Below are 13,274 nucleotides of genomic sequence, written 5' to 3'. Positions count from 1 at the left end.
GATATTTCACCCAGTTTCTATTTAATCTCACCCTGGAAAGTGGTGATATAACCTAAGCAATCCAGAATTTGAATTGTTCACTGATATTAGAATTTTTAAGACTCTTCTCTCAGTTATAAAGCAATATAAAAAGCCTGTGTTGGAGAAGAACATCCAAAGAATTTGGAGTGAAAGGAATAATGAGACAAAATTAAGCACATTTGAAAGCAATGGAAAACAACTGCTAACACATATGCCAGGAAAGTATTGTCTTTTTTAAAAAATCAAACTGTTGAGAAGTAACATTTTAAAACTGTGGTTTGTTTCCATAATGATTTCATATATAAACCACCAAAAACTTTCCTAAGTTTTCTGTACATAGGAACCAATAATTCTGTCCAAACTAATTTACAAAATTCACTCTGGAATATATTTTTCAATTAGGGAAATATTTTCATTGTTTGGAACTGTGATATAGAAAGTCATTCCTTTTATTATTTAGAATTGAGAATATATAAATTGGATATATTCATATATATATATAGTTTTCAGTCTACTCCATCTCTTGAAAGTATATTTGAAAGTATATATACTTTCAATATATATACATTGTTTTCAGTGTATGCCATCTGGACTGTAATTTGCTACATCCGGTCAAGAATATCAACCTACAAATATTTAACCTCTACTTATACAAACAGGAAATATTTAATTGAGTGCTTACTAGGAAATGCTTGTTCTGGGCTTTTCACAGGCATTATCTAATTTCACCTCAGTAACTCTTAAAAGATGCATTATTCCCATCTTCTATAAAACTTGGGCCCAGGGAGTTTAAGGAACTTCTCGTAGTTTGCACACCTAATAATTAAGTAATGTGGTGATGCCTTTGTTCTTACTTACAACTGTATAACTCCAACATCTATAGCTATAGTATTTATTTTCCTACAACTTCTTCCAATTGATGCATAGAACTCCCTTTTGTAGTTTCTTTGCAATTAAAATCATTCTTGTAGGGTCCTACATGACCCTTTCATTGCTTAACATCTCTCTGTGATTCTTTTGGTTTAGTCTGGGTGACTCTTTTTTTTTTTTTTTTTTTTTTAAGTTTGGCCTCTCTGAAATTGAGGTAGAATTATAGATCTTAGAATTGGAAGGAAGGATGAAGGGCCTCCATTTGATAAACAGATCTCCTTGAATGACCATTCAGTCAGGACCTGAACATATCCAGTGATAGAGCCCCTGCCTCTGGTAGCAGCCCTGTTTCCATTCTTACACAGCTCAGAGTGCCTGAAATTTCAGTCTTTTATTGATTCTGTGTAGTGTAGCATTGATCATTTGTAATCTTTTGGGTGCCAGTGAAATGAATGCCGTTTCTATTCAGATATTATGTGTGGGTTATCTGTCTTTCCTCTCTGGAGACTAACAGCTCTCTTTTATTTCAGCTGTGATTCACATAAATAACTCTTTCCCTTGATCCATTTCTCTTCCTCCTCTCTCCCTCCCTCCCTCCCTCTCTCCCTCCCTCTCTCCCTCCCTCTCTCCTTCCCTTCCTTTCTTCCTCTCCTTCTTCTTCTTATCTCTTTTTTTTTTGTTTGGAGAGGGGTGTGGGCTAGGGAGTAAGACCAGCCCAGTATTATACTATTTCTCATGAAGAAATGAGAAAAGTATCTTTTAACAATTTGTTAACAACTTTTGTCTATAGGATAGGTAAATATATAAAAAGATAGATAATTTCACTTTATGTTGTTGACTGACTTGGTAATATGAAAAAAACGTGAGTTAAGATGAGCTACTAATTATATATTTCCTAAGGAAATGTTCATTCTGGTAGAAAGAGTGGAATAATTGGCAATGGGATGCAGGTTATAAGAGTAATTCAAGCAAAATGTAATGAGAAGCTCTCTGGGAATTTCTTGAAGGTAGTGTTTGAACTAGCTTTAAGCGTGAATCTATTCTGTAGCTGTTGGAGTCAGGAAAAATAGCAACAAAGGCCAAGGAGTGAATGAACACAGGGCATGCTTTCCCGAATATTACAGGACAATGAGAAGTACTGGGAGAGGGTCTGAACTTAAATGGTAGTGACCTGACTTTTAGTGCTACGTTAAAGAGTTTGAATTTTATCCTCTGTTGAAATTATATTTTTTGATGATAAAATGAAGAGGTCAGTAGGACAAATAGATAAAGCAAGGCAATCAATCTCGTGGCTAATATGTGTTTCCTGAAGTTAACAGCTGCAACAGAGGACTTCAGGTCTACATTGCCGCTTTCTCCTGTCGAAAGCACATGGCATTCTACATAGTGTGGATGCTGATGAAAGTTTTCTACTAAATGTATACTTGAAAAATCTAAAGCACTGATTCAGGACATACAGTTTTGGAGAATCCTCAACAACTCTATCCCATGGGGGTGGAGTCTGTGTGTCTCACACACACACACACACACACACACACACACACACACAATTTTGAGCAAAACATATTTTTAAAACATATTTTTAAAAAGCCAACAATTACCTTCCTAACGCAGTAGTGGACTTTAATGTTACTTTTTTTTTTTTTTTTTTTGAGACGGAGTTTCACTCTTTTACCCAGGCTGGAGTGCAATGGCATGATCTCGGCTCACCACAACCTCCGCCTACTGGGTTCGGGCAATTCTTCTGCCTCAGCCTCCTGAGTAGCTGGGATTACAGGCACGCACCACCATGCCCAGCTAATTTTTTGTATTTTTAGTAGAGACGGGGTTTCACCATGTTGGCCAGGATGGTCTCGATCTCTTGACCTCATGATCCACCCGCCTCGGCCTCCCAAAGTGCTGGGATTACAGGCTTGAGCCACCGCGCCCGGCCTAATGTTACTTTTAATATGAAAATGTTCCTGTCACTAACGTATAGGTATAATGTTTAGTATTTGCCTATTCACAGCAGATGCAAATTGGAGAGCAAAAACAAATGGAAAATTGAAGTCAGATGGTAAATTTAATTCATGTTTTCATAAAAGCTTCAGCTCAGTTTCCCTCTATACATCAGCTCCAAAATGCTTGAAAGAATTTAGGTGGTGCAGTGAATGATTTAATGATCCAAAAGAAATGTTAAAATATTTCAATTAAAAAGGCCTCAAGGAACCAAACAGGTTGAACTGGTTGTTTCCTCCACATTCCCATCCTGTTAGCTTCTGTGTTTGTCATTCTATCTAATGGCTTGGAGCAAATGAAACCACTTTTAAAAAGTTTTTGTAAAATTAAATACATTTATATACAATATTGATCATTCTAATCCATTACTACATGCAAATAAATTCTGCTAGATCAGTTTGTATAGACAAGTTATTCTCTATTTCTCTTCCTTTCTTCTTTAGGACTGTACCATCTTAAGTATGATACCAGCAAATAGGAATGTAATTCCTGTTTTGATAAAACGCACACATTTTGGTTCCAGTATGTTTCTTAGTACCCTGAGGAATAAGCACTGATTGATAACTACAGCAGTCAACAGAGTCAGGTTACCATGTATCAATAGTCTGTGCTCATATAGTGCCTCACATTAATATCCAGTGTTTTGCTTTGTTACCTTGCAGAAATGTTGGAATCCAACAATGTGGTCACTTTCAATGGCTTGGCCAACAGCTCCAGTTATCATACCTTCCTTTTGGATGAGGAACGGAGTAGACTGTATGTTGGAGCAAAGGATCACATATTTTCACTCAACCTGGTTAATATCAAGGATTTTCAAAAGGTATCAGTATTCTAATATATGCACTATAGTTATGTTGAAGCCTTTCAAGTTATATATAATTCTCTAGCTATTTAAAAGTATGATAACTGGCAGAAAATTGTTTTAATTAATATTTTGTCTTTTCTGATCCAAATGAAAATGACAATAATGAATCAATTGATGCAACAAATTGAAAAATTATCAAGGCAGAAACCGCAGTATTTGTAGTAATCATTATAAGAAATATGAACCTCACCTTATCCTTTAATGTCTATGTTATTTTTCCTACATAAAAGTAAATACTTGAACCATCATAGCAATACATCATAATTGACTTCATGTACTATGTATATGTGTTTAGGTATAAATTTGTGTCTCTATATATATTTCCAGAAAATGAAGCATTCATCAATCCATTACCAGCATGCCAAATTTGGCATGCTACCAGTGTTGGTAAATAAAGTTTTATTGGAACACTGGCACTCTTATTCATTTACATATTGTTTATATCTGGTTTTGTGCTACACCAGCAGAATTCAGTAGTTACAAAATATCGTCTGGCCTAGAAAAACGGTTTACTATCTGGACTTTTAAACAAAAGGTTTGCCAAACCTTGATCTAGAAGATCAAAGTGTCAGATTTTTTTAAATGTTGTCATGCAGGCATCAACAGGATATACGTTTTATCTTTATTCTTTATAGTATTTCTGGCTTATTTCATTAGTAAGCTGAGATCAAACTCCTGACCTCAGGTGCTCTGCCCGCCTCTGCCTCCCAAAGTGCTGGGATTATAGGCATGAGCCACCATACCCGGCCCAGATGTGACAGGATTTTTTAAAGCTTTTGTTCTGGTTGGAGAATGTAGCTTTTGGGATAAAATACAGGTTAAATTTCAAAGCTGTTTCATATTTTTTAATAGAGTATAGCATAAACCTAAGACATTTTCTTTTCTTCCATTACCTAAACACTAAAAATCAGACCACGGCATAAAGAAATTTGATTCATTATATATAGAGTCATATAAAATGGTAATACCCTTATAATGTATTTAAGAATTCTCATATGCTAACTTTAAAAATCACTTTGGGTATTTCTGTTTCTGATTTTTCAATTCAATTGATTTCTAAGCCTCCTCAGATGATAGGAATAAATGTCTGTTATCTATTGTCTAAAAAATCTGGTTATTCATTTGTTTTTCTGAAATGATAAAAATATTTATCTTAGTCTTTTGAAAACATCATAAAATAAGCAGATTTTTGTTGTCGTTTTACCAAAAGAAAGCCATTCTTTATAAAATGAGAGCAGAACAGGTGAGGTGCGATGGCTCACACCTGTAATCCCAGTACTTCAGGAGGCCAGGGTGATGGATCACCTGAGGTCAGGAGTTTGAGACCAGTCTGGCCAACATGGTGAAAACCTGTCTCTTCTAAAAATGCAAAAGTTAGCTAGGTGTGGTGATGGGCACTTTTAATCCCAGCTACTTGGGAGGTGAGGCAGGAGAATGGCTTGAACCCAGGCGGCGGAGGTTGCAGTGAGCAGAGATCGTGCCATTGCACTTCAGCCTGGATGCCAAGAGTGAACCTCCATATCAAAAAAAAACCCAAAAACCTAAGTTGACTAAGAAAAATTTAGTATATTGATTTTAGATTTTATCAGTTAAAATCATAGGTATTTAGAACAATTTATAACTTTGTGATATTCACATAGGTGTATATCTATAGATAGATAATATGAGCATAGATTACCTAAAATGATATATTTAACTTATTTAACATTTGTCTGTGACTATATGTTCTGAATATGGTTAAACTATTCAATTATTTCTAAAACTGAAAAGAATCAAATTATAAAATAAAAATCTACCATTTTGTAGCTGAGAAAAATCCCACAGCCATTTGTATACTCAGAATATATCATAGTATCTTTCACCAAATACGCTTATAATAAACTATCTTGAAGTAATGAATTAAAAGATAAATGATTTGTCCAAAATCATGATCTTCTTGTGATAGCTCTTGCCTTTGAGTTTGAAATCATTCTACTAATAATAGAAGGTATATTTCTAATTTTAAGACATCCTATTACAAACAGATTATTTAATTTTAATTCTATCACATTGTTTATACAATGAACACAATTTACTTTGGAATTGATATCAGCCAGGTGTGGTGACTCACACCTGTAATCCCAGCACGTTGGGAGGCCAAGGCCTACAGATTGCTGGAGCCTAGGAGTTCGAGACCAGCTTGGACAACATAGTGAAACCTTGTCTCTACTAAAAATAAAAATAAAAATACACAAATTAATTGGGCATGGTGGCACATGCCTGTAGTCCCAGCTAGCCTAGAGGCTGAGGCAGGAGAATCATTTCTCTGGAGGTCAAGGCTGCGGTGAGCCGTGATCATACCATTGTACTCCAGCTTGGCCAATAGAGTGAGACCCTGCCTCAAAAATAAATAAATAAATAAAACATCTGTTTATCTATATTTGGGATGTTTTAACATTCCTTTTAACCTGTGTATATGTAATGTTCGAATAGCTTTCCTCTAAGCATCTGTTATTGTGATGAACACTACAGGAGCTTTATGGTATATTATAAATAATTGGTGATGACCTTACAAGTAACAGTAAAGATAAAATAGTAATCTTATGGGTAAATACTAGGCAAATCCCTCTTAGAGGCAAAAATACATTTTCAGGTTTCAAAAAACCGTGGAAAGATTCTTGGCTTTGATAAAAGGGTATACATTCTCTTTAAAGCCTAAATCCTTATTACATAACATGTGTAAGTGGGCCTGCCATGAGTAGAAGTGTAGAGGCATAAGGAAGAAAAAGTACAAAATAGATTATGAAGCACTTTGAAAATGTGAATAAGAAATTTAGGTAGTTAACTGAGAAATTTTTGAGCAAAGAAGAAAAAGTGAATTCCAATAATCAACAGTAAAACAAATCCAACCAAAATGTTAGTAATCATTCTTTATGGAAGTGGATATGTAAAAGAATATTAAACATACAGTTATTTTTGTTCTACTGGCTTATGCTTATCCTCATTAAATTGCTCTCCACAATAACATTTCTACATCAAAATTAATTTTACTTATGTCAGATTTTTAAACTTTTTAATTGCTATTATTATTATTTACCCTGGAACTATGGAAAGTTAAAAGACCCTTTTCAGTCTAAGAATTTTTAGCATGAATATTATACAAATTATTGTTTATAAATATTTTAGTTAGATAAAAGAATCATAGCGAATCATCAAATGAGGTCCATACTGCCTCAACAATTATGCAAGAAAAGCTAGGAAACTATGAGAAAACAACTTGTGTTTTTAAAGATATATACGTTTATATATCGTAACTTGTATTTTTAAACATATATATGTTTTAACAATCAGTTATTTCAGCACAATTTAGCTGGAAAGCTGAATATGAAAGTCAATAAATCTTAACTGTTATATATTGACTGTTATGCCCTAGAGAAAAGTTACGTTTTACCCTCTTACATTATAAACTTTAAATAAAAATAGATCCCCTTGCCTTTCCATATCCAATGTGAAAACTCAACTGCTAGAATTGTCGAGCAATCACTCTAGAAATTCAGTAGTCAGAGTAATAAAGTGAATTATAAGAACAATACATTTACTGATCTTGAATGTTTTTTACATGACTACTTTGTGAAAGCCCATGGAACAAGTCAATTATAATTTTAATTTACATAAGCAGACAAATGTGAAAAGGAGAGCACATGAAATAGAATACTCAAATTTGGAACTTAATATTAAAAATGAATGTCTATCCAGTGAGTTGAGGTGACACTCCAGCCTGGATGACAAGAGTGAGACTCTGTCTCAAAAAAAAAAAAAACTGCTATCCAATAGTTTTTGGGGTATACAGTTTTGACACGGACCTGAAATGCATTTATCAAGTCATAATAATACATTACTTCAATATGTGCCAAATCCTTGCTTGTAAATGTGTTTTGTTTTGCTTTGTAATTCTCCAGATTGAGTATCACAGCCTTTGCCCAAGTTGATGATCATTTATATTGAATTATCTAGAGGTTCCCAAATGAATGTTAATCAGTCATTTTAGACTAAAAGCTTTCCAGCAGACATGAATGATTAAGTGCCATCATTTCTGTTTTTTTATATATCACTTTTTTCCACTGAAATTAACTCTGAGTAATATTATTAGAAAGGAAAAATGAATAAAAAATAAATAGTTCTGCCTCTATACAGATAGGAGTCATTGGAGTTGCTCAGTGGATTTTATATTAAAATCAAATGAGAGCATGTGGAATAATATTGTCAGGGGTATGAATCTACTGTCCTCCAAGCCACCACTAACATCATGGCTCATCTGCTACTGTCACTGTATTCACACAATATGGGACTTTTTGGAAGGATGAAGATTAAATATAGGATAAAAACACAAATAATTGTTTCTCAACTAATCTTTTAGCCTACATTAGAGAGGGTAATTTTCTTTTAGAACTATTTGCTTCTTCTATCTACCTTTATTTTTCTAACATATACCATGTTACTTTTAAATGTTTTCCCTTTCCAAAAAAAAAAAAAAATGTAGAGAGGAGAAAAAAGAGAAGTTTCCATTCTAAGTTTTTTTTTTAATCCTTTCAGTTACTTGTTGTAACATGTCATGCTGAGATTTGTTTCAGGGAAATGTATCCAAAGCACCCAAATGTTAAAATTGCAAAATCACTATTTCATGATAAAGACTAATTTAGAAGAATCTGAGCCATATTCTCTGCCAGTTTCTACTTCTCTTCACTAAATTCTCACATCCTCTCAAGATGATCGTCATCTCCCAATCTGTGTTCCAGTTCTTACCACCTTACACTGCTTAGATCTATCGTCTACGTCAGTTTCTGTCTTGCTCAACTTTTATGTACAGCAAAGGCTATTGCGCAGTTGCAGAATCAATGACTCATGTCCACATCAATTAACTGATACCACTGATGGTCTAAAGTGAAAGGTTCCTGAAACACTCTTTATGGAACTTTCTTTATTTCAGTTGCCCTAATGTCATCTGAAGACTATGTGGTATTGGATCTCTTAGACAACTTACCTGGCATAAAACAATGTTTATTCTCTATCCTTAGATTGTCTGGCCAGTGTCTTACACCAGAAGAGATGAATGCAAGTGGGCTGGAAAAGACATCCTGGTAAGCATTAACCTACTACAGGTTGAGTATCCTTCATTCAAAATGCTTGGGACCAAAGAATTTCAAATTTCTGATTTTTTTGTTGGGAAGGGGTTAGATAGAATATATATATATACATACATATATACACACACACACACATATATATATGTGTATATATATATACATATATATATACATATATATATAAAGATATTTTTAGGATGGAACGAAAGTCTAAAAGCAAAATTTGTTTATATATCATATACATCATATACTCACCCATAGTCTAAAGGTAAATTTATTTTTCCCTTGGAGATACCGAAAAACTGTGCTGTTTCTGAATTTTGACTATGACCCATCACATGACGTCAGGTGTGGAATTTTCCACTTGTGGGTCACGTGGGTGCTCAAAACATTTAAAATTTTGGGGGATTGCAGATTTCAGGATTTTGAATTAGGGATGTTCCACGTGTAGTAATTACATAAGTAATTTGTTACTCTGTCATCTATTTTTGTTCAGTGTTCTATGAAATACCAAATTTTACTTTTAAACTTAATCATTCTTTAGAAATAAAATTATAGTATTCAATTTTGGAAACACTGGCAGATTTATGTATAGAATGTGTATAAAAATAATAGTATTTCTTAAAGCAAAAATATGATCTATTTGGTTATTTATATATGCAAAAGCTAACAAAATGTAATCTTGTAGCATACATACTTATATTCAATAAGTCAACTTCTTTCTACAGGTTGATTTTCATGTTAATTCCTCTTGAATTCTTGAAATGATATGAAGTGTTTCCATTTCTGAGTCATGATTAAACTATCTATCTTTTCTTCTTCCCATTTTTCTTTTATCTCTTTCCGTTTTTCATCTTCTTCTTTCCTTTCATACCATCTTTCTCCTTCCTTCCCTTCCTTCCATGTAATCATCCTTTAAATAAATATGGATTGAAAAAGGACCATGTAATAGGAATTTTCCTAGGCAATCTGGAGTAAAAGATGAATAGTAAGCAATGCCTACAGTGGTTTTACCATTGTAAAAAGATAGAGGTCATTTTTTGTAAGGTAAACTGTCAGGAATATTAAGTGGGTGACTGGTTTGAGGAATAGCCAAGTATTTGCACAGATCATGAAAAGTAGTTATAATCATTTAAATAATTAATTCTACTGAATTACCAAATTTTAAAAATATATAACTTTATATAATTTTATGGGTTTTTTTGTTTGTTTGTTTTGAGATGGAGTCTTTCTCTGTAGCCCAGGCTGGAGTGCAGTGGCTTGATCTCAGCTCACTGCAACCTCCGCCTCCCGGGTCCTGGTTCAAGCAATTCTGCTACCTCAGCCTCCTAAGTAGCTGGGATTACAGGCATGCCCAGCTAATTTTTGTATTTTTTAGTGGATATGGGGTTTCCCCATGTTGGGCAGTCTTGCCTTGAACTCCTGACCTCATGATCTGCCCACCACGGCCTCCCAAAGTGCTGGGATTACAGGCCTAAGCCACCGTGCCCAGCCAATTTTATGTTTAATTGATATTTGGGGATGTCTAAAACAGAAAGCAATATGTTTAAAAGTTTTTTTTTTTTTCTGTATTTAAAAGTATTAGGATTTAGAATACATTTACTCTGTGTGTTGCCTAAAGACATAAATCAAACTGTAGATATGTGTATAGATACATAGATATTTTCAAGGGACAACTTGATTGATTTGTTACAGCTGCCTACAATAATGTATATGTTTATAAAGATTTTGAGTTGGAATCTGAGTTCCTGGGAAAAGTCTGACCCAATCTAGCTGCAGTGTTGTGTATAGGTAAAGGAAATTAGATAAAGGATCACAAAGCACAGATATTCCCTGTCCTTAATACCTATATAATAGCAAACACGGGAAATTCATCCTTGAAAATTATATATTAAATATATAGTTATTATGTTAAAATATTCATGATACGTATTAAAGATGGTAAAGCAGACTTTATTCATGGGTATTGTTACAATGAAGTTTTGTAATGGGGTAAGTGATTGAGCTTAATACAGGATATCCTGAATACAAGGATAAGTGGAAACTTATAGCTAAGAAGCAGAGTGGTAGTCAGTGGGTGGAAAATGTCCAAGATGGATCATCAGAGTAATGAGAATTCTGGGTAAATTGATTTGACAGAATTATTACTAACGGCAGGTGAGGGTGATAAGTTATTGACAATGAAGTAGGGCAGTGGAGTAGGAATTTGATCACACATATCAAGGGTGGGAGAATTTCTGTGAACTGACCCAATAGGATTCTTGTGAAAACTGGACCAAGCAGAAATGAACATGGAAATCGGAAAGTCGGGGCCTTCTTGTGAAGAGAGTTCAGAGGAGACTGACTAGAGTTAGGGGAGTAGAGAGTCTGTCAATTTAAAGTCACTTTACACCTTCGTAGTACAGCAAAGGTTTTTCTGATTATGTAATAGTGGACCAAAAAAAGTGTGTTCTTCTATCAAATTTTATACTATCCATAACTGATGCATAATTTGAACTTTTGGAAAGGCATAAATAGAAAGCACAATGAGTTCATCAACAGTGTAAATACAATGATAACCAACTCAGTTGGGCATGGTAGCCCACGCCTGTAATCCCAACACTTTGGGAGGCTGAGGTGAATAGATCACTTGAGGTCAGAAGTTCTATATTAAGCCAGGAGAGATGGCTCATGCCAGTAATCCCAGCACTTTGGGAGGCCAAGGTGGGTGGGTCACGAGGTCAAGAGATTGAGACCATCCTGGCCAACATGGTGAAACCCGGTTTCTACTGAAAACATTAAAAAATTAGCTGGGCATGGTAATGTGTGCCTGTAATCCCAACCACTCAGGAGGCTGAGGCAGGAGAATCACTTGAACCCAGGACATGGAGGTTACAGTGATCTGAGATCTTGCCACTGCACTCCAGCCTAGTGAAAGAGTGAGACTCTGTCTCAAAAAAAAACCCCAAAATAAAGAAGGCTGAGACCAGCCTGGCCAACATGGTGAAACCCCATCTTTACTAAAATTACAAAAATTAGCCAAGCATGGTTGCACGTGCCTGTGGTCCCAGCTAGCAGGGAGATTGAGGCCGGAGAATCACTTGAACCCGGGAGGTGGAGGTTTCATTCAGCAGTGATCATGCCACTGAATTCCAGCTTGGGTGACAAAGCAAGACTCTGTTTAAAAAAAAAAAAAAAAAAGATAACTCACAGGACTCCTGTAAGGCTCAAAGAAATCCATGCAAAATATTATATAACTGTGATATTAATAACTAGCAATATAAATATAATGTTGGTCATTATTACTGTTATTAGTAGATATAATAGAGTGGTATGGACAATTTCTAAGTGAAAACATTGTTAATGCTCGTTAATGGTCATGACTACTGCAGTGTTTTGTTGTTCTGAATTTGATTTGATCTGAAAATTGAAGATAATAACCATACTTGTCTAGTTATCTTACAAATTATCTGCATATTATAATAACGGAAGATTTATTTGATTTCACAACTGAATCACTCAATCAGGCATTTTTGATTTCATAATTGGATCAACTCATTCAATGGCTGAGATAGATTTATTTTGTGTTTGTGATTTCCAAAATTATTCACCTCAAAGCATTTCCCATGTCTTTTATGGAACTTTCTCCTCTATCTCCCTCTCTCTCTGTTATTAATACAAACAACTAAGAAATTCTGGCGTTAGCCCAGATGCAGTTAGTTCAGCAGTTGCAATAAACTCATGATCTACAGTGCCCTGTGGAGGATATCTTAATCACTTAATCATGTTAGAAGAATACTTTCTTTTTTATTTTTGAGATGGAGTCTTGCTCTGTCACCCAGGCTGGAGTGCAGTGGTGTGATCTTGACTCACTGCAGCCTTTGCCTCCCAGGTTCAAGTGATTCTCCTGCATCAGCCCCCAGAGTAGCTGGGATTATAGGCACCTGCCACCACACCCAGATAATTTTTGTATTTTTAGTAGAGAAGGGGTTTCTCTGTGTTGGCCAGGCTGATCAATAATACTTTCAAACAGGAAAGGCAGCTTCATTGCATTTTCCACCCTTACTAAAAATGTTTACAGATTTTATGGAACTTAATTAAAAGGATCAAAGACATGGAGTTTGCTGAATCTGATAAAATGACACCAGATCATTTCACAGCACCTTGTAATAAAGATTCTGAAAGAAGATAAATAATTATGATAGAGGTGCATTGAGATATACATATTTTTAAAAGTGCAATGGTGTGATAATATTGCCTTACTAATGTTTTAAAAAATCAATTAATTGTAACATTATAAAATACTTGTGCTTTGGTGTTTCTTCACATTTGCATTAAATCAATTCAAGATTTTGAATTTTCTCCATTAACATTTATGTAGTGAAAGGAAAACACAAGTTTTTATTTTATTTCAAGAA

General features: G+C 34.6%; 1 protein-coding gene across 2 annotated transcripts in view; it reads left to right on the top strand.

Moving 5' to 3' along the window:
* Nucleotides 1–13,274, top strand: part of SEMA3A (semaphorin 3A) — a 318,166-nt gene that overhangs the window by 154,764 nt on the left and 150,128 nt on the right. For both annotated transcript variants that reach the window (XM_032276470.1, XM_032276471.1), the window contains exons 3-4: nt 3,552–3,709; nt 8,809–8,871. In XM_032276470.1, coding sequence (XP_032132361.1) covers nt 3,552–3,709; nt 8,809–8,871 — 221 coding nt within the window. The remainder of the gene's footprint in view (nt 1–3,551; nt 3,710–8,808; nt 8,872–13,274) is intronic.

This window comes from Sapajus apella, unplaced genomic scaffold (genome assembly GCF_009761245.1).
Source record: "Sapajus apella isolate SASKATOON/1434 unplaced genomic scaffold, GSC_monkey_1.0 scaffold7, whole genome shotgun sequence".
Taxonomy (NCBI): domain Eukaryota; kingdom Metazoa; phylum Chordata; class Mammalia; order Primates; family Cebidae; genus Sapajus; species Sapajus apella.
This window is presented reverse-complemented; position numbering and strand designations above follow the sequence as displayed.